Below are 21,820 nucleotides of genomic sequence, written 5' to 3'. Positions count from 1 at the left end.
CCTACACGACATCTCACAGAGCTCTTAAAACCGAATGGTTCTTCTGGCCCAAAGTTCCAAAGTCCTTCTACAGTCCTCCCCAAAACATGGTCAGGTTGTCACAGGAATACCCCACTACGCTGGTACCAATTTGTCTTAGTCAGGGTTTCTATTCCTGCACAACATCATGACCAAGAAGCAAGTTGGGGAGGAAACGGTTTATTCGGCTTACATTTCCATACTGATTTTGATCACCAAAGGATGCAGGACTGGAACTCAAGCAGGTCAGAAAGCAGGAGCTGATGCAGAAGCCATGGAGGGATGTTCTTTACTGGCTTGCTTCCCCTGGCTTGCTCAGCCTGCTTTCTTATAGAATCCAAGACTNCCAGCCCAGAGATGGTCTGTCCCACCCACAAGGGGCCCTTCCCCCTTGATCAGTAATTGAGGAAATGCCCCACAGCTGGACCTCATGGTCGAATTTCCCCAACTAAAGCTCCTTTCTCTGTGATAACTCCAGCTGTGTCAAGTTGACACAAAATTAGCCAGTACAGAAGGTCATTTTGGGATGGAGAAACTGATGTTCCGAAGGAGAGCAAATGTTTCTCTTCCCACTGCTGTATCTCTGAGGGTGACAGCTCTTCACTCATAGTTCTTGGGAATGATTAAGAAAATTTCTTGTGTTTGAGTTGTGTCAGACACAATACCTTGAACTTCAGCTCATGGACTCATGAGAGTACAAAGGGTGAAGGAAGGAAATATTCTCTTTATAAACCAAGAGACCTAGAAGTTTAATTGTAGCTTTTACCTTTTTCAAGGTGAATTTGCCTTTAATGTATTTGTTAAAAATGACAAGAAAAATTGGGATTGAGAAGAAGGTCACTCACATTGAAGATATTCTGTTCTGCTTCCCAGGGTCAAGGCCCTCAGTGCTTATGATTGCATCTATGTCCTAAGCCTTCAGTAAAGTCAGGATGAGTGTGGCACATAGACCTTACACAAATTCTTCTAGTGTTCTGTGAATTAGATGCAGAAAATGTAGTTTATTGATTATCCAAGGTCCTACATGGCACAGCTGTGCTAAGGAAGCAAGATTCTTGAAAGAGTAAAGGCTTTCTAGAAGAAGAAAAGGTGAGGTTAATGTGAAGGGGAGATTTGGACAGAAGATGAAGCATAAAATCATTTTTTTGTGGGGATGGAGTCAGCCCAGTTTTATGGGAAGTTGGATGTTGCTAGAATATGGGCCTGGAGAGATGTGCAGGGATGAGAAATGAGTAGATACTGGGGCTTACGCTTGAGTATGACTTTTACCTCTCAGGTGTCAGAGTGCCAGTATAATTTTGGAAGTGGATATTTGTCTTTCTGTGCAGAAAACCCAATGACATTTAATTACATGCAATTAAAGTATTTAGGTGAATAGGGAACCATGTCCATTGAATTAAAATTATCTGAACCTTTAAACAACCTGTCAGGCAGGAACATTTGTGCTTTTTAACAACAAGGTTAATATTTAGATCTGTTTTTTCAAGTAATTATTGGCTTCATGATATGTTGTAGTATTTACAACAACCACCATGTCACAGTCACAATGTCAAAGTCATATTTATACTTCTATTGGTGTCAGAATCATGACTGCTCATGTCACTATTGCTTCCTATTTCACCATTAACAGAAATGCTAACGTCCATTTAATGATTATTGAAAATAATTTTTATACAAGTTTGTGGAAAACTTTATTTCTTGCAGAACTCTAATTTCTGTAAATTACATGGACTTTAGATTATATATTAAAGGTGTCTGTCAAAGCAGAACATACTATTAATAGCAACACTGGCTGTGACATGTGACTTAAGGCAAAGTCTTAAGTAGAAAGAATTGTGAAAAGAAGCAATTCACATTGGCCAGTGAAAGCAGCATTTGGTGGGCATTTCCTAGGGAGTTTTGCAAGCAACCTTTTCTTAGCATGGATAAAATTTACATCTCTCCCCATGCCTTCCAATATATTATTTGAGGAAAACAGCAAGGCAATGGAGGAGGTGAACTTAGCATAATGTGAGTTCTTTTTTTTCCCAAACAGTAGGTATTTCAGGCAAGATTTAGAACATTCAGAGGGTACAGCTATATATTAGAAAGATGCACAACGTGTTCAGGTAGTAGGTATTCTAGGACATTGCATTCTGCGTGATGGCCTCAGTAAAAGAGGTTGGGTGTAATAAGGAGATAGAAGGGGCACATACCATTCAAATTACTGCAAAGTCTCCTTTACTTAGCTGTCTAGGGAGAGATAGCATTGGAAGAAATACAAAAATCTTCATTTATCTTTCAAATATTTAAGATCACCTAGAAGTTCACTAAGTCATCAAAGAAGAGGGTTGGATTTTTTTCTGATTTTTCCTTTATGTATAATATGAACAGGGTAAACATTTTCATCATAATAAAATTATGCAGTTTGTAGATAATTTACTTATGTATTTGGTTCTTTTTTGTGACTCAAAGGGAGTATTAGCCTGAACAGAGATTTAGGATTTTCTGGCCTGGAAGAAAAATCTTCTTTCAGGATCACTATTGCTTTACATTTTGAAACAATACCCAAATCATTCTAAGCCCCAGTCCCCATATTAGGTAGTTGGTAAACAATGAGCCCTAGCACCCACTTATTAGTGAGTAAATACCATGCATGTCCTTTGGGGTCTGAGGTGCCTCACTCAGGATGATATTTTCTAGTTCCATCCATTTGCCTGCAAAACTCAGAATGTCCTCATTCTTAATAGCTGAGTAGTATTCCATTGTGTAAATGAACCACATTTTCTGTATCCATACTTTTGTTGTTCTTTCCAGCTTCTGGCTATCACAAATAAGGCCACTATGAACAGAGTGGAACATGTGCCCTTGTGGCATGGTGGGGCATCTTTGGGTATATGCCCAAGAGTAGAATTGCTGGGTCTTCAGGTAGATTTAGTTCCAATTTTCTGAGGAACCTCCAGATTGATTTCCAGAGTGGTTATACCAGTTTGCAATCCCAGCAGCAATGGAGGAGTGTTCCTCTTTCTCTACATCCTCTCCAACATGTGTTGTCACTTGAGGTTTTGATCTTAGCCATTCTGATTGGTATAAGGTGGTATCTCAGGGTCATTTTGATTTGCATTTCTCTGCTCACTAAGGACTTTGAACATTTCTTTAGGTGCTTCTTAGACATTCGAAATTCCTCAGTTGTGAATTCTTGTTTTAGTACTGTACCCCATTTTTTGATTGGGTTGTTTGTTTTTTTGGTGATTAACTTCTTGAGTTCTTTAAATATTTTGGATATTAGCCCTCCATCAGATGTGGGAATATTAGCCAAAAAAAAAAAAAAGTACAGAATATCCAAGATACAGTCCACAGAACTCAAAAAGATCAACAAGCTGAAGTGCCCAAGTGAGGACACCTCAGATCCACTTGGGAGAGAGAAGAAANCAATCACAAGTGGGGAGGGAGGGAGGGACCTGGGAGGGAAAGTGGGCAGTGTGGTGTGTGTGGGATGGAGAGGAGAACCTGATCTGGTATTGTCTGAGGGAAAAGGACTGAAGCACTGAGGGCTAGCAGAATGAATGGAAGCAGGTAACCTTAGGAAATAGGAGATTAGGGGTTCCTCAAAAAAGCACCAGAGATCTGGGAGGTAAGAAACTCTCAGGACACAAAGGGAGGGAGCTTAGATGAAATGCCAAACAGTAGGGAGAGGGAACTTATAGAGCCCACCTCCAGCAGGAAGACAGGACTTTAAATTAGGGATGGGGTTGGTTGCTATCCTACAGTCACAACTCTGACCCATAAGTGTCCTATCTGAAATAATTACAGCGATGGAAATGGAGAGGAGCCTGAGGAAAAGAAGGTCCAAGGACAGACCCAAAGTGGGATCTATCACAAGGGAGGTTCCAAGGCCTGACACTATTATTGAGGCTATGGAGTGATCACAAAAAGGGACCTATCATGACTGCCCTCCGAAAGACCCAACAAACAGCTGAAAGTCAGATGCAGATATTTGCACCCAACCAAGGGACAGAAGCTGCTGATCCCTGTTGTGGAATTAGGGAAGGCTGAAAGAAGCTGAGGAGAAGGGCGTCCCTGTAGGAGAGCCAGCAGTCTCAATTAATCTGGATGCCCTAGATCTCTCAAACACTGGACCACTAACCAGGCAGCATAAACCAGCTGATATGGGGCTCCCAACACACATATATTAGAGTACTTCCAGATCTGTGTTCATTCAGAAATGATGCACCTAACCTTCAAGAGACTGGAGGTCCCAGGGAGTTTAGAGGTCTGGTAGGGTTGGGGGGTTGGGGACATCCAGATGGAGACAGGGGTGTGAGGAGGTGATATGGGATGTGAAACAGTTGGACTGTGGATTGAGAGGGGGGTATAGAATATGGAGTGTAAAAAAATAAATTAATTAAAATTAAAAAAAAAACTCTTAAAAAAAAAGAGCAGTCCAGGAGGGTTATAATGACTGGACATAAATAAAATTAAAAACAAACAAACAAAACAAACAAACAAAACAAAACAGCAAACCCCGATTAGCCCTAGAGTCCAAATGTTGGAGAGGCTGTTGTCTAAGAGCTACTAATACTTTACTAAAACATGCATTCTCATTCCCCTCTTTCAGGAAACACTTTGTTGATTGTATTCGTGAGTTATTTTGGAACAAAACTGAACAGACCTATCATGATTGGTGTTGGTTGTGCAGTTATGGGCCTAGGGTGTTTCATAATAGCACTACCTCATTTCCTCATGGGCAGGTGAGTGTTCTAGTCCTTGACAATATTGTAGATTCAACTTTAATCTACAGGAAATGAAGCTCAGAATTTCCTGTCTGGGAGGAGCAATGCTCCTTTTAGTCCCAGAGGGAAATTCCACAGCCCTTCCTTCTATCTTTGACTATAAACCCAGTACCACATGGCAGAAACTGCCAAGTTCTGCTGCTGGCTGGAGTTGGAAGATGACTGACTCCTTCCTTCACTAGATCTTCATCACCTTTCTGCTTTCCATCTTTTCTCTCACTGCCTAAACTTGCGTCTTTATCTTGGATTATTTCCCCCTGAGTTAATTTGAAATGGTTTCTCCAAATTATTTTTTAAATTAATTTTTTGATTTATTTACATTCCAAATGTTGCCCCCTTGCGTGTGCCCCCTCCACAAATTCTTCACCACTCCCCCATCCCCTTTGCTTCTAAGAGGGTGCTCCCTACCCACCTGCTTCCACCTCAGGCACTAGCACCCCACTTCCTTGAGGCATCAAGGATCTACAGTATTAAGTCTATTCTTTCTCATTGAGGCCAGACAAGGGAATCCTCTGCTAAGTACATAGCAGGGTCCATGGACCAGCCCATGTATGCATTTTGGCTGGTGGCTTAGTCTTTGGGAGCTCAGAGGGATCTGGGTTAATTGATACTGTTGTTCTTCCTATGGGGTTGCAAACTCCTTCAACTTCAGTCCACCCCACAACTTTTCCAATGGGATCTCTGACCTTAGTTCAATGGTTGGCTATGAGTATCTGCATCTGTCTCAGTCATTTTCTGGTAGAGGCTCTCAGAGGACAGCCGTGCTAGAATCCTATCTGCAACCATAACATTGGTATCAGTAACAGTGTGTGGGTTTGGTGCTTGTGCGTGGGATAGATCCCAAGTTAAGCCGGTCTCTGGATGTCCTTTCCTTCAGTTTCTGCTCCATTTTTGTCCCTGCAATTCCTTTAGATGGGAAATTCTGGGTCAAAAATTTGAAGATGGGAGAGTGGACCCAAGTCTCTAATGGGGGCCCATGTATATCTCCTGGAGGTTGTCTCTTAAGGCTCCATTTCCTCACTCTTGGGCATTTCCAACTGTTTCTGTCTGTCTGTCTATTTATCTATCCATCTATCATCATCTATTTCTCTATCTCTTTATCATCTATCATCTATTTTTATTTATGCAGTGTACAGTGTGTGACTCTGCATGTATACATGTAGAGATCAAATGACTATTTTATGGAGTCATTCCTCTATTTCATCTTTCTGCTTCCCATGGGTTTCAGGCATTGAACTCAGGAGGTCAGGCTTGTGCAGCAAGTGCTTTACATGCTGCATACTCACTGGCCACACTGTAGGATTTATTAGACTTCCTGCTCTGGAAATGTCTTTACTGGCTCCGGATGCCCTGTTTTCAGGGAAACAGGAGTCAATAATCAGCAAATGCTCTCTTTGTACTCAACTCCTCACAGTGAATGTTTCCTGTGTCCACGCAGATACGAATATGAAACAACCATTGCACCTACAAGCAACTTGTCCTCAAGCAGCTTTTTGTGTGTGGAAAACAGATCCCAGACCTTAAAGCCAACGCAAGACCCAGCAGGTTGACTCATGCTTCTCATTGATTTCTGTTCAGAGACTTAGCTACAGAATGCTCTTTTATGAATGGCTATAATGCCACACTGGGTTTGATAGACATGTAAGATGAATGAGCACAATTTAGTTCCCTCTTCAGGGAAGGGAGATGTCTAATAATCAAGAATATTACTCCTCCTGAGTTTGAATATACTTACTAAGAATCCTTTGTTACTCAACCAACATTATATATTTAGTCCCGTAAGGAAAAATGACTTAGAAGAATAGATTTAGCAATATAATATAATCTATGTGATTGGTCTGGTTTTGTTTTCTCTTGCTATAATGAAACATTATCCTAAAATAGGCTTATAAACATTTATTGTCAGGTATACTTGACTCTCAAATACTCATGAGGTTTTCTCTTGTTTTAATGCAGAGTGTGTGAAAGAAATGAAATCATTAATGTGGATATATGTACTGGTAGGAAACATTATACGTGGAATTGGTGAAACTCCCATCATGCCTTTAGGTATTTCCTATATAGAAGACTTTGCCAAATCAGAAAACTCTCCTTTATACATAGGTAAGTATGAGAATCATCATTAGGAGGGTAGAAATCAATTACTGATTTGGATGCGTATGGTTTCCTGAAACTAAGCAAAGTGCTACAACACTTCCAGTCATAAGATTCCTCAATGGGGGAATGTAATGGTAGGTCCAGATAAGTTCCTTCATCAAGCTGCCTCTCACTATTGAAGAACCGTCTTATATCCTGACCCCACAGTCCTCTGATACCACCACACTATCTCAAAATCATTAAGAGATTCCCCAATGTTTACTGGAAAATGTTCCTTAATTTCAGTTGTTTTCTTTATTTTTGTTGCTTTTAGGCTCTCCTTTTTTCTTCTGTAAGTTATTACTGCTTTATTATTGGCCACTTTCTGCCTTAAAATTAAGTCAATACTGTTTTAAAATACAGTTTTACATTTTTATTCCCCCCTTCTGTGTGCATGTGCACACACATGCATGTCAGTGTGATGGTCAGAAGACAGAAATCAGGTGTTGTCCTGGGGATTGAGCTGGGGTCCTTGGGCCAGGTTTGGTGGACAAGCCTTTTTACCTGCTGAGCCATCAGGCAGGCCCTATAGTGTTTTTATCTTGTTGTTGTCTCATAAACATTCTTGCAGAGTAAGCATTACCAAACACATGTTTTAATCAGGTATTCTCTACCATGTTTATCATAGCAACTGGTTTCTTATTTGCTAGTTGCTCTCTTTTACTACTGTGGGCTCTGTACCCTGCTTTTCTATGAAGTTAGCAGTACAGTTTTCTTTCTTATATTCCCTTAGCCTAGAAACGTTTATCATTTTAACATATATCTCAGTTCATTCTTTTCATTGTATTCCTTGATATCTTTAAAAAAAAAATCCATGTACTTCCTAAGCAAGAGTCAAATACTGTCCATATTCTTACGTTGTCTTCTAAATGATCTGAGATTATTATGAGTAGTTGTTTATGTCTGTGAGTAAATCCATCGTTAGTCGATTAAAAATCTATAACTGTATATAGCAGTGTTTCTAAATCTATGAGTCACAATATGTTTGAAAGTCATGTGATCTTTCACAGGGTTCAAATAAAACGACTGGAAAACATATCTAAATTACAATTTTTAAGAGTAGTAAAATATCAGTTATGAAATAGCAACAAACATAATTTTATTATTGGGAGTCACCACAACATGAAGAATTGTATTAAAGGGCCACAGCATTAGAAAGTTTGAGAACCACTGGAATATAGGATCTTTTTTAATAATGTAGACATATCACTTTAAAAAATGAAGAGCATAAGAGAAGACAGGATTAGGTTTAGGATTAATCAAATGAATTAAATTAAAAAAATTATTGTTGTTTTTTCTTGGAGACTTATTTTGACAATATTCTTTTGCATTTTTAATCTAGTCATCTCCTTAGATGCCTTTGCAGATATCAAGGAAGAAAATACAAGGACTTTTCTAGAATAAGCTGTTAGAATATGGGTCCCTTTATCAAAATTCTAAAAACAAATTGTACAAATAAATATATAAAATATATAATAGCTACATTAATGTGAAAAATACCTTTACATATATTATATTTAGTACATAAATAGCTTAGTTTTCTAAATGACTAGCTCTATAATTACATATCTTATTACAGTTATGACACATAATTCAACAGGTCAAGCACTTATTAAATGAACTAATCCTACCTTAACAGAGGTGCTTAGTAAACAGAAATGGGAATAAGATCTCTAAGAAATAGACTGAATAATGCTTTATTAAATTCAAAAATTTTGAATGTCAATGAGGCAGAAAAAACAGCTTCTTAAAGACACTGGATTGTTAAAAAAAAAAAAGAGGCTGAATTTGATTAACCTGCATACTTTAATCATGTTTTAGCATTGGAATGGAAGTCATGGAATGCATTATATTGGGTAAGAGGTTTTTGTATATGAAATACTATGGGTTCCATCAAAATTTATAAAGATACACCTTGAGTACATGAAAGGCATGACTCAAGGAAGGAAGAGACACAGAAAGACAGAAACATAGATGACACAGGAAGCTTATCCTCCCTGTATTGGGATAGCTCAAACCAGCTAAAGGAAAGATCAGTCATCAAACTGACAGACTGAAAAATCTTGATGTTGAAATCTACATTTGTAGGACAGAAGATCACTCTTGCCGTAAGTGATGCTGTAAGGATCATAGCAACAGTGGATGTTCATAAGGACTTTGAACTGTTAAATTTTTGGGATTAATTATTTCTTTTGTAGCAGTTAAACTGTGTACAATTTTTTAGCTTGAACAGAAAGGGTCAAGATGTAGAAGAATTTTAATACAGCAACATGGCAGCTCTGATAAAAGGTCACATCCAAATATCTTCTAGGTCTATGTTATCTGGCTGGAATTCAGACATGCTTTGGATTACAGCATGATCAAGTTGGAGTACAGATTCTCCATTATTACATACCTTTTATATCCTAAATAATCTAAGTATGGTTAGTTCATAGAAGGAAGTAACCACGTTTGAAAGTGATGTCTCAATGAACGGTAGACAAACTGATGAATTAGTGAAAGACCTGGCAGGATGAGTCAGAGATAGGATATGTCCAGCTCTCACAAGAACAGGACAGGAAGGAGAGGCTACTTAAGAGCAACACAGAGAAATGGAAGGAGATAAAGTTGAGTTGTGCTGAGTTGTGAGGGATGAGTTAAGTTTTTACTGAGAGTTTCATACTAGGACAACTTTCCAGACACAGGTTGCAGAGATAGAACAAGCTAGGCACAGGAAAAACAGAACAAGTCAGATATTTAGAAGGAACCAGAAGATCAAAACATATTGCCAGGATCTCTATCTGCACTCATAGTACATCAGCACTCCTGGCCCCCACCATAGCCTTGCCTGCCTCCCAGGAGGACTTTTCTAACCAAGGACAGAGGTAACATCCCTGCCACAACCCCCATACTGGCTAGGACCAAGGAGACATGGGCTGTGACCCTCCCTATCAGAGCTCCATCTCCCTCCCAGTCTTCACTTCCACCAGCACTGAAGAGAGATCAGCAACCTCCTCCCCATCTCTGCCTGTCTCCCAGGAGGTCTGTTTTAACCAGGGGCACAGGAGACCTGCTTTAACCAGAGACACAGTCTGCTCTAACACTGGACACACACTTCCACGTGCCTCTGCTCCAATATGGGACACACAGGCCAGAAAAAACTAGAGACAACCATATGATGAAAGACAAGTGCAAGAAAGTGATCAACAGAGGCCAATGCAATATGGTACTATCAGAACCCAGCTCTCGGTAGTAGGATAGCAAGCATTGGATATCCTAAAACACCCGAAGAGAAAGATTCTAACTTTAAATCCTATCTCATGAAAATGATAGAGGCCTTTAAAAAAGATATAAATAATTCCCTTAAAGAAATACAGGAAAACACAGTCAAACAGGTAGAAACTCTTAAAGAGGAAACAAATCTCTTAATGAAATACAAGAAAACACAGGAAAACAGGTGAAGGAAATGAAGAAAATGGTCTAAGACTTAGAAGCAATAAAAAAACAAAAGTGGAGGAAACCCTGGAGATGGAAAACTCAGGAAAGAGAATGGGAACTACAGACACACGCATCACCAACAAAATACCAGAGATGGAAGAGAGAACTTCAAGGTAAAAGATAACATAGAAAAAATTGATAGACTGATTAAAGAAAATAACAAGTATAAAAAGTTGTTAAGCCAAAACATCCAGGAAATTTGACACAAAATGAAAAGACTAAACCTAAGAATATTAGGAATAGAGAACAAAGATTCCTAGCTCAAAGGACCTAAAAACATCTTCAACAAAAATCATAGAAGAAACTTCCCTAACAGAAAGAAAGAGATGGCTATAAAAGCACAAGAAGAGTAGAGACCAGAGAATAGATTGGACAAGAAAAGAATATCCTCCAACCACATAATAATCAAAACACTAAATGTATAGAACAAAGACAGAGTATCAAATGCTGCCGGGGAAAAGGCCAAGAAATAAAGGCAAACCTATCAGAATTACACCAGACTTCCCAACAGAGACTCTAAAAGCTAGAAGATCCTGGAAACTGTCTTGCAGACCTCAAAAGACCACAGATGCCAGTCCAGAATCCTATACCCAGCAAAACTTTCAATCATCATAGATGGATAAACCAATATATTCTATGACAAAACCAAATTAAAAAAGAAAATCTTTCTACTAATCCAGCCTCACAGAGGATACTATACCAAAGAAAATACAAGAAGTTAATCATCTCACAACAAACCTAAAAGAAGAGAATCACACACACCTAGTACCATCTCTAACAACAAAATAACCAGAACTAAAAATCATTGGTCATTAATATCTCTTAAAATCAATGTACTCAGTTCAACAATAAAAAGGCATGGACTAACAGAATGGATATATAAACAGGTTCCATCGTTCCACTGCATATAAGAAACATACCTCAGCAATAAAGACAGACATTACTTCAGTGTGAGGGACTCTAAAAATGATTTCCAAGCAAATAGTTCCAAGAAGGAAGCCAGAGTAGCAATTATAATATTTAATAAAGTAGACTTTCAACCAAAGGTAATTAAAAACAAATGGCAAAGGGCACTTTATACGCATTGTACTGGCTAATTTTGTGTCAACTTGACACAGCTGGAGTTATCACAGAACAAGAGCTTTAGTTGAGGAAATGCCTACATGAGATCCAGCTGTAAAGTATTTTCTCAATTAGTGATCAAGGGGGAAAGGCCCCTTGTGGGTGGGACCATCTCTGGGCTGGTAGTCTTGGGTTCTATAAGAAAGCAGGCTGAGCAAGCCAGGGAAGCAAGCCAGTAAAGAACATCCCTCCATGGCCTCTGCATCAGCTCCTGCTTTCTGACCTGCTTGAGTTCCAGTCCTGCATCCTTTGGTGATCAACAGCAGTATGGAAATGTAAGCCGAATAAACCCTTTCCTCCCCAACTTGCTTCTTGGTCATGATATTTGTGCAGGAATAGAAACCCTGACTAAGACACGCATCAAAGGAAAAATCTACCAAGATGAACTCTCAACTCTGAACATCTATAGCCTAAATGTAAGGGCACCTGTATTTGTAAAAGAAACTTTAGCAAAGCTCAAAAAACACATTGAACCCCAGACAACAATAGTGGCAGACTTCAACCACCCTTTCTCACCAATGGACAGGTCATCAAAACAAAAACTATAAAGGGACATAAGGAAATTAACAGAAGAAAATGGATTTAACAGATATCTAGAGAACATTTTATCCCCAAACAAAAGAATATACCGTCTTCTCAGCACCTCATGTTACCTTCTTCAAAATTGCCCATATAATCAAACAGAAACAAGCCTCAACAGATACAAGAAGATTGAAATAATCTCATGAATTCTATTAGCTCACCACAGATTAAGGCTGGACTTCAACAATAACCAAAACAACAGAAAGCCCACATACTAATGAAAACTGAACAACTCTCTACTCAGTGATAATTTCGTCAGGGAAGAAATAAAGAAAGAAATTAAAGACGTTCTAGAATTCAACAAAACACAAGGCACAAAACACCCAAACTTATGGGACACTATGAAAGCAGTTCTAAGAGGAAAATTCATAGCACTAAGTGCCTTCATAAAGAAATTCAAGAGATCCTACACTAGCAGCTTAACAGCTCACCTGAAAGCTCTAGACAAGAGAAGCAAAAACACCCAAGAGGAGTAGATGACAGGAAATAGCCAAACTCAGGTCTGCAATCAACCAATTTAAAAAAGAAAGCAATGTTACAAAGAATCAACAAAACCAAGAGTTGGTTCTTTGAGAAAAATCAACAAGATAGACAAACCCTTAGCCAAACCAATTAGAAGGCACAGAGCCAGTATCTAAATTAACAAAATCAGAAATGAAAAGGGAGCCATAAGAACAGAAACTGAGGAAATTCAAAACATGAAAAGGTCTTACTTTAAAAGCCTATACTCAAGAAAATTGGAAAATCTAGATGAAGTGGATGATTTTTCTAGACAGATAACACATACCAAATTTACATTAAGTTCAGTTAAACTATCTAAACAATCCCATAACCCCTAAGGAAATATAAGCACTCATTAAAAACTTCCCAACTAAAAACCAAACAACAAAAACAAACAAACAAAAAAAATCAACCAACCAACCACCACCACCAACAACAACAAACTCAGTTGCTGATGGTTTTAGTGCAAGAATTGTACCAGACTTTTAAAGAAAAGCTAACACCAGTTCTCTTTAAACTATTCCACAGAATAGAAACAGAAGGAACACTACCCAATTCATTCTATGAGGCCACAGTTACTCTGTTACCTAAACCATCCAAAGACCCAAGAATGAAAGAGCACTTCAGACCACTTTGGCTTATGAACATCTACACAAATTCCTCAATAAAATTCTTGTAAATGGATTTCAGGAACACATCAAAACATCATTCACCACAATCAAGTATGCTTCATTCTGGGGATGCAGGCATGGTTCAATATAGAAAAATTAATCAGTGTTATTCACTATATAAACAACCTTAAAGGAAAAAAAAATCGCGTGATCATCTCAGTAGATCCTGAGAAAGCCTTCAACAAAATCCAACACCCCTTTATGATAAAAAATCTTGGAAAGATCAGGAATTCAAGGCACACACATAAGTATAATAAAAGCAATATACAGCAAGTCAATAGCTAACATCAATTAAAAGGAGAGAAAATTGCAGTCCCACTACAATCAGGGACAAGACATGGTTGCCCACTCTCTTCCTATCTATTTAATATAGTACTTAAAGTTGTAACTATAGCAATAAGACAACCAAAGGAGAACAAGGAGATACAAATTGGAAAGAAAGAATTCAAAGTATCACTATTTGGGGATCATAGTATACATAAACAACCCCAAAAATTCTACTGAAGAACTCCTACATCTCATAGCTTCAGCAGAGTGGCTGGATATAAAATTAACTCAAACAAATTATCAGCCCTCCTTTACACAAATGATAAATGGGCTGAGGAAGAAATTAGGTACATGACATCCTTCACAATAGCCACTAATAATATAAAATATCTTGGTCTATCTCTAACCGAGCACATGAAAGATCTATATGACAAAAACTTCAAGTCCCTGAAGAAAGAAATGAAGAAAACCTCAGAAGATGGAAAGATGTTCCACGCTCACAGATAGGTAAAATTAACAGAGCGAAAATAACCATCTTACCAAATGCAATCTACAGATTCAATGCAATCTCCATCAAAATGCCAACACAATTCTTCACCAACATGGAAAGAGCAATTCTCAACTTCATGTGGAAAAACAAAAAGTCCAGAATAGCCCAATAAATTCTGAACAATAAAAGAACTTCTGGAGGAATCACCATCTCTGCTTTTCAGCTGTACTAAACAGCAATAGTTATGAAAAAACACATGGTATAGAAACAGACAAGGTAATAAATGGAATAGAAATGAAGAACCAGAAAAAAGCCATATATATATATATATATATATATATATATATATATATATATATATGGATACTTGATGTTTGACAAATGTATTAGTCAGGGTTCTCTAGAGTCACAGAACTTATGGATAGTCTCTATATAGTAAAGACAGAACTTATGGATAGTCTCTATATAGTAAAGGAATTTATTGATGACTTACAGTCTGCAGTCCAATTCCAGATAATGGTTCAGTAGTAGCTGTGAATGGAAGTCCAAGGATCTAGGAGTTGCTTAGTCGCATACGGCAAGCAGGCCAAAGAGCGAGAATAAAACTCCCTTCTTCCAATGTCCTTATTTGGTCTCCAGCAGAAGGTGTAGCCCAGANTAAAGGTGTGTGCCACCACATCTTTAATCCCAGATGACCTTGAACTTGGAGATCTCCCTGTCTTAATCTTCTGGATTCAATCACCACTGTGTCTCAAGATCTCCATACCAAGATCCAGAGCAGAAACTTCTATCTCCCAACCTTCAGATTAGGGTCACTGGTGAGCTTTCCAATTCTGGATTGTAGTTCATTCCAAATATAGTCAAGTTGACAACCAGGAATAGTCATTACAACAAACAACTTAAAAGCATACAGTAGGAAAAATGGAAGCATCTACAACAAATGGCTCTGGTTGTACTGGTAGTGCCTCTGTAGGAGAACACAAAGTGATCCATGTTTATCACCCTGTATAAAGCTGAATCTCAAGTGGATACACTGGCTTTAATACAAGAGAAAGTGGGAAGTACCCTTGAACTTATTGGCATAGGAGAAAATCTCCTGATGAGAACTCTAATAACTCGGGCTCTAAGATCAACAATTGATAAACGGAACCTCTTCAAACTGAAAAGCTTCTGTAAGGTAAAAAGACACTGTCATTAGGATAAACCAACAACTTACAGATTGGGAAAAGGTCTTCAGGAACCCTACATCTGAAGAGTGCTAATATCTAAAATATATAAAGGATTCACAAAGTCAGATTCTAAAACACCAAATAACTCAATTAAAACATAGGTTTCAGAAATAAACAGAATTTTCAACTGAGGAATCCTGAATGGCTGAGAAGCACCTAAAGACATGTTTAACATCCTTAGTCATCAGGGAAATGTAAATCAAAATGACCCTGAGATTCTTTCTTACATCAATCAGAATGGCTAAGACCAAAATCTCAAGCAACAGTACATGCTGGTGAAGATGTGCAGAAAGGGGAACACTCCTCACTTGCTGGTGGGTTTGCAAACCTGAAGATCCAGTAAGTGAGACCGCCCGCAGCCACACTTGAACTGGGTACTCCTGAAAGGTGGGCTGGGGCTGAAAACAAGGAAGGAGGCTAAGACAACATAGCTGATCAAAGCTTATATAGAAGAAGGAGGCCCATCCCCCACCAGTTAGTTCTTGATGCCCTTCGCCAGCTGAAGGTGATCTGCAGGATGCTGTCTCCAGAAGGTCTCAAGGGTCTCAGCAGGTAGCGATAATGTTTTGGAGGAAAGCAGTGGCAGGTGTAGACAATAGAACCTGCTTTGTAAGTTGGAAGGTTCCACCCCAGGTGGTTCTGTGCTTAGTGACAACAAGGTCTGAATCAGCTTGCTTCAGGGCTGGGGGAGGCAACAATCAAGGTCTACTGCTCCTGGGCATACACCCAAACGATTCCCCACCATACCACAAGGACACATGTTTCACTATGTTCATAAAAGCCTTATTTGTAATAGCCAGAAACTAAGCAATCCTGCTGACCCTGAACCAAAGGATGTATAGAGCAAATGTGGTTCATTTACATAATGGAATTCTAGTCAGCTATGAAAAATGAGGACATCATGAATTTTGCTGGCAAATGGATGGAACTAGAAAATATCATTCTGAGTGAGGTAACCCAGACCTGAGAGGACATGCATGGTATGTGCTCATTGATAAGTGGATATTAGCCAAAAAGTACAGACTACCCGTGATATGCCCCACAGACCTAAGGAAATTAAACAAGAAGAAAGGCCTAAGTGAGGAAGCTTAAATCCCACTGAGAAGGGGGAACAACATAGTCATGAGATAGAGGCAAGAAGGGACCTTGGTGGAAGGAGGGGTGGGGAGGGGAATAGGGGGACCAGATCAGGTTTGGGGAGAAACATGATGGATGCCCAGAGAGCCAGGAGAATGAATGGAAATCTGCAGCTGCTGGCACTGGGGGTTGAGGGGACTCTCTAGGAAGTCTCAGTGTCCTGGGATGGAGGAGGCTTCCAGGACTTGTCTGAGACCCTCAGCACAGATGTAGCACATGTGTGGCCTCAGTAGGAGAGGATGTGCCCCAGGGTGGGAGGATACTGTGGGGCAGCACACAAAGGGGAGGGGGAAGGGCAAAAAACTCTGCAAGGGAGGACCAGGATCATGAACTGAACCAGTCAGAGTGTGGGGTGTAGCATCTGAACTGAACCAGTCAGAGTGAGTACAGAAAGTGTTAGAAAGTCTTGCATCTCCACATCTGAGGAAACAAAAGTAAAGTTAATGCAATGTGGAGAATACTTCATTATGACTTTCCTTTCAGGTAGTTCTAGGTTGTGTCAAGTTGACCATGGAAGCTAGCCATCACAGAGACCCTCTGAAAACACGGCTACAGAAGCATCAAAGGACTTTGTTTATGTCATGGCTTTGTTGGGTAGTATAGTCTTTGGCCTTATCTCAGCATAAAAGAAAATTTGAACTGTTGCTTTAAGTAATGAAGTTTCTGTGTCATCCATCTTTTCTTTCATTTTAATTAATACCTGAATTAATGGTTTGTGAAGAGAAAGGATTCATTTGGCTGACATATTTGGGGCTTTGGGCCTATGTCACTGGACTGTGTGGTTTGGAGGCCTGTTATGAGGAATCTCATTATGGTGGAAATGTGCATGAAGTATAATTTCTTTATATGCTGAATATATAAAAATATCTGAGGTAGCTCATTGGTAAAACACTTGCCCAGCCTTTTGGGTTTGATGCCCAGATCTATAAACTAAGGGGAAGAAATCTGATTATGTAATGACCTATCTTTGTTTGCTTCCAGGAATTTTAGAAGTTGGAAAGATTACTGGCCCAATATTTGGATTTTTGTTGGGACCTTTCTGTGCAAGCATTTATGTAGACACAGGGTCTGTGAATACAGGTAACACAATGAATTTTATTTATAAAGTCCAGTCCCCAGAGTGTGAGAGAATACTCTGAAATGCTATACCAATGTCTATTTTGATAAATTAATTATCATAAGCAAATTATCACCACTTACAGATGGCAGACCTAATGGTGGCAGAGATAAGGGTGAAATGCCACATTCTGATTCAAAATTCTTCATCCTCTACCATGTTTCAGCCATACTATTGGTTTTAAAATTTTGCTTACATAGAATTTATTATGTGAAGCAGCTGGAGAAAGCTCAGGTTTTGGCCATGACCTTCTCCAGCAGTCTTTTTTATTCCCCCCCCCCCAACATGTCCCCAACTCATAGCTGAAGAGGTGGATTACAGACTGCAGCCCAAGTTACGTCATAGTTACTGTGTACTTCTTGATTATCTTAAGATCACAAAGGGTGTGATTTGGATTCAAATCTTATAAAGAAAAGCCTTATGGTGAAATTATGCTCTGTCATACTCATCCAACAGATATCAGCAACCTTACCTAGCTGAGAGGTGGGGGGGTGGGAGGGTGGGGGGGTGGGAATAGGGGGGTGGGGATCTTCTGATAGCCCGAACTGAGTGGAACAGGAAAATAATTGCCTGTGAGTGAGCCTGGGAGGGGTGTCTAATCCTTTGAGTGGGAAACGCAAGTCCTCCTGTGGCTGTCTTGTATGAGTTAGGCAGGATTTAAAAATCTTTGGGTGGAAGTCTCCTGGTTGCCTAGCAACCAGTACTGCTCCTGTTCATGCATGAGCAGTATTGGGTAGGGTGGGTTTCCACTTTGCAAAGGTAAGGATAGAATACTTAGGAGCTGAGGCAGAGGTGGTCTCTGGGCAGAGCTTAGTGCCCCTATTCTTTCCACATCTGGGGAATGTAAGCTAGTGTAGCTCATCTGGGATTTGCCTTATTATTCCCGTCAGTTCCTTGCCTGGATCCAGAAGGCAAGTTCCTTTTCTTATTCCCCTCAAATCAAATGACACTTAGCTTGAGAAACACCATGTTCTGAATGGCTGACCCAAAGATCAGCATTGGGGCCACTTCCATGTTAATGAAGCTGCTTCTTCATAAGTCAGCCCTACTCTCTGGCAGCCACAGCGGAACATGGACAAAGGCATGCTTTGTCTTCTCACTCAAAGAAGGTACTAGAGAAATGGCATTTCCAGGACTTATCTGCCAGACTGTGCTAGACTTTCCTCAGTATAAGCATCTCATTCTGGCTACAAGGTCCCCCAAGGTGTCCCTACTTCTGTCTTTAAGACACCCCAACTATATATAAGACTCTCAGCTTATAGTTTATTATTTTTACCATTCAAAAGAAAGTTCTGCATTAATGGCCTCCCCTTCTAGCTATTTAGTCCTTAGATGCTAGAGAGTGAGCTGAGGGCATAGATCAATTCACATTTAGGGGTTCTGGTCATTGGGGTCACACTTGATCGTAACTTTCAGCTCTACTCCCTTTTTGGATGTTTCAAAGGCTTCTACAGCCTTCTCCAGAGGGAATCTGTGGGCAACTAAGGGTTTTACATTCAAAGTCTTCAATGTAAGCATGGAAATCGGCCACGGGTTGCAGTATCGAAACACGCCTTTGATATTCACCTCCCTCATGTCTGCATGCACAAGGGGTAAATTGATCATCTCGGAGCCCATTCCCACAATCACCAAGGTCCCACCAGAGTGAGTGGCATAGATGCCCATCTGGATGGAGGACTGTGCTCCTGTGCATTCAATGGTGACCTCCGGCTAGCTCCCCAGCAGACTTTCTGCCTTACTGGCAATTTCTTGAGGGGTCTCTTTGGCAACCTTGATGGTAAAGTCTGCTCCAACTTCCTTGGCTTTAGTTAACCGAGCAGCAGATAAGTCACCACCACTTAAGCAGCTTCCATTGCTTTGGCCACAAGCAAAATGACTATCCCAGCTGGCCCAGCTCCACACACAAGGACCTTGTTCCCCAGGGAAACTGAGCCTGGACAGCAGGCATAGATCCCCACAGAGAGAGGTTCAGTCAGGGTCCCTTCTTCAAAGGTGACACAGTCAGGAAGCTTGTAGCAGAAGTCAGCACTGTGCTTGTAGAAGAGGCAGAGGTTCCCATCATAGGGGGTTGTGGCCCAGAAGATAACTGACGGCGTCAGATTGTGTTAGTCAATCTTGCTGTACTCATCTACCTCTTGGGGAACTCCGGGCTCAATAACAACCCGATTTCCTGGTTTTAGGTGTTTCACTGACGCTCCTACTTTTGTGACTGTTCCAACAGCTTCATGCCCACACACTAATGGCTTTTTTAACAACAAAATCCCCAATTCAGCCACGCTCCAAGTAGTGAATATCTGAGCCACAGATCCCCTGCTGGATTCATCATTTGGGCTCAGCTCAGGGTTTGGGCAGTTCTCCAGGCAAATGTCTCTAGGTCCGTGCATCACCAAGGGCAGGTGCTCGCTGTTAGCTGTAGCTGCCCTGTTGCTCTCTTGCCTTAAGGTATTGGCTGGATCTGGGGAGCTGGTCTACATAGGGATTTTTATTCAATGAGACAGTCAGTATGGATAATAAAACATCTTTTAGTTATATGATGAGTAACAAGTTATAAAGGTTTCACATGACAAGTGAAAATACTCAGGTACTACTGGAAAATATATCACCAATTGCTAGATAAAATTAATTAATTTTAATGAGTACACAAAATGAAAATAATAATTGGATAACATGTATTTTATTAACTCTGTGTGTGTGTCTGTGTGTGTCCACTGTGGGTGTTGGTACCTGATAGTAAGAAGAGGATGTCACATCTCCTGAAATCAAAGTTACAGGAATTGTGAGTTTTCATGTAGGTTCTGGGAATAGAATTCAGGACCTCTGTAAGATCAACAATAACTCTTTAGCCACTTAACTGTCAGTCCAGCCTCCTTCCTCATTCATCATGATGTTTTGAGACATGACTATATCAGGTTAAAGCTAGTTGCTTAAATGTGTCTCAACTGTTGTGTAAGTCTTTTTGAGATGTAGTTTCAAATATTTCTCCACGTAGTACTTCAGAACCTCTTCTTCATACTTAGTTTTAACTTTGCTCAATCAATCAACCTCAGACACTTTTTCTAAGGATCTGAATTATCCCAGTGGGGTTGGAGATGCCAGTAATCCCAGCACTAAGAAGCAGAGGCAGAGGATCACAAGTACAAGGTCCAAACAAGAACAAGTGATATACAAAGTTTATGCTCAGATGGAATCATGATGTGTAATAATTTTCTACAGTTTATACAAGAAAGAAGGATGCAAGCTAATGCAATATCTGTATTTCTTTACAGATGACCTGACCATAACTCCCACTGATACACGCTGGGTCGGTGCTTGGTGGATTGGCTTTTTGGTCTGTGCAGGAGTGAATATCCTGACCAGCATCCCCTTTTTCTTCTTTCCAAAAACACTCCCAAAGGAAGGATTACAGGATAACGGGGATGGAACTGAAAATGCCAGAGAGGAGAAGCACAGAGAAAAGGCCAAGGAGGAAAACCGAGGAATCATTAAAGGCAAACATGGAAATCTTTAAACTCTCTTTGGTTTAGATGGGTCTGTGGTCAGTGGGCACCTGTCACTTGTGCTGAAATAAGATAGCTTGTCAGTAATCATCACTACTCAGTTGTGTTAAACGTCTTCTACAGTCACCGCTTAGAAACAACTGACATGAGAGGGAACCTGACTTACATGACTTGCGTCTGAATACTCAACGAGCAATTATATTTCCCTATTTTTTTTTAGCTTATTTTACAGAAAATATTGCTCCAAGTTAAAAACACAAGTAACCAGAAATTCAAGATAAAGATAAAAATCTGTTTGAGAAGGAAAATGTTAGTTCAGTTGTGAGCATCCTTGAAGTCAAGGCTTAAAGAGAAAACATGATAGGTGACATAATCCTCTGTATTTGAATGTCTGTGATAGTTTACATGACAATTGTTCCCTTAGAACAGACTGTTTACATCAAGCAGGACTGTTATTAAGCAACAGTGTAGAGCAGAGCTGCTTCTATGAGAAGCTAAGGTGGGACAGCAGAGTGTTCAACAGTGCACAGTCTTAAAACTTGCCACTGCTTACAAAGTTGTGTGTGTTGAGGCCTGTGTAGTCTTCTCTTGAGACAAGGGTTAGTATTATAAGTGTGTAGTTGGGAGATGGGAGCAGCCAGTGCTTTACCTATCAAATTGTAAGACCCCGAAAGGAGGAACTCCCTCTGGTTCGGAACTTGGGTCCCCAGGAATTCGAAATACACCTTATACACACCTTGCTGAAAATCACATGAGGTACTTTATTTACGAGGCCCTGGGCCGACTCATATCTCACGCAGGAGA

At 39.9% G+C, this 21,820-nt stretch overlaps 1 protein-coding gene and 1 pseudogene across 1 annotated transcript in view; one reads left to right on the top strand and one right to left on the bottom strand.

Annotated features, from left to right (window-relative positions):
- The window catches only part of LOC110315704 (solute carrier organic anion transporter family member 1A6), a 52,630-nt gene that overhangs the window by 5,972 nt on the left and 24,838 nt on the right, over positions 1-21,820 (top strand). The window contains exons 3-7 of the mRNA XM_021189695.1: positions 4,616-4,748; positions 6,229-6,335; positions 6,747-6,893; positions 17,384-17,482; positions 20,786-21,007. Coding sequence (XP_021045354.1) covers positions 4,616-4,748; positions 6,229-6,335; positions 6,747-6,893; positions 17,384-17,482; positions 20,786-21,007 — 708 coding nt within the window. The remainder of the gene's footprint in view (positions 1-4,615; positions 4,749-6,228; positions 6,336-6,746; positions 6,894-17,383; positions 17,483-20,785; positions 21,008-21,820) is intronic.
- LOC110315703 lies at positions 18,891-20,710 on the bottom strand (annotated as a pseudogene).

The sequence above is a fragment of the Mus pahari genome, unplaced genomic scaffold, assembly GCF_900095145.1.
Source record: "Mus pahari unplaced genomic scaffold, PAHARI_EIJ_v1.1 scaffold_8678_1, whole genome shotgun sequence".
Taxonomy (NCBI): domain Eukaryota; kingdom Metazoa; phylum Chordata; class Mammalia; order Rodentia; family Muridae; genus Mus; species Mus pahari.
This window is presented reverse-complemented; position numbering and strand designations above follow the sequence as displayed.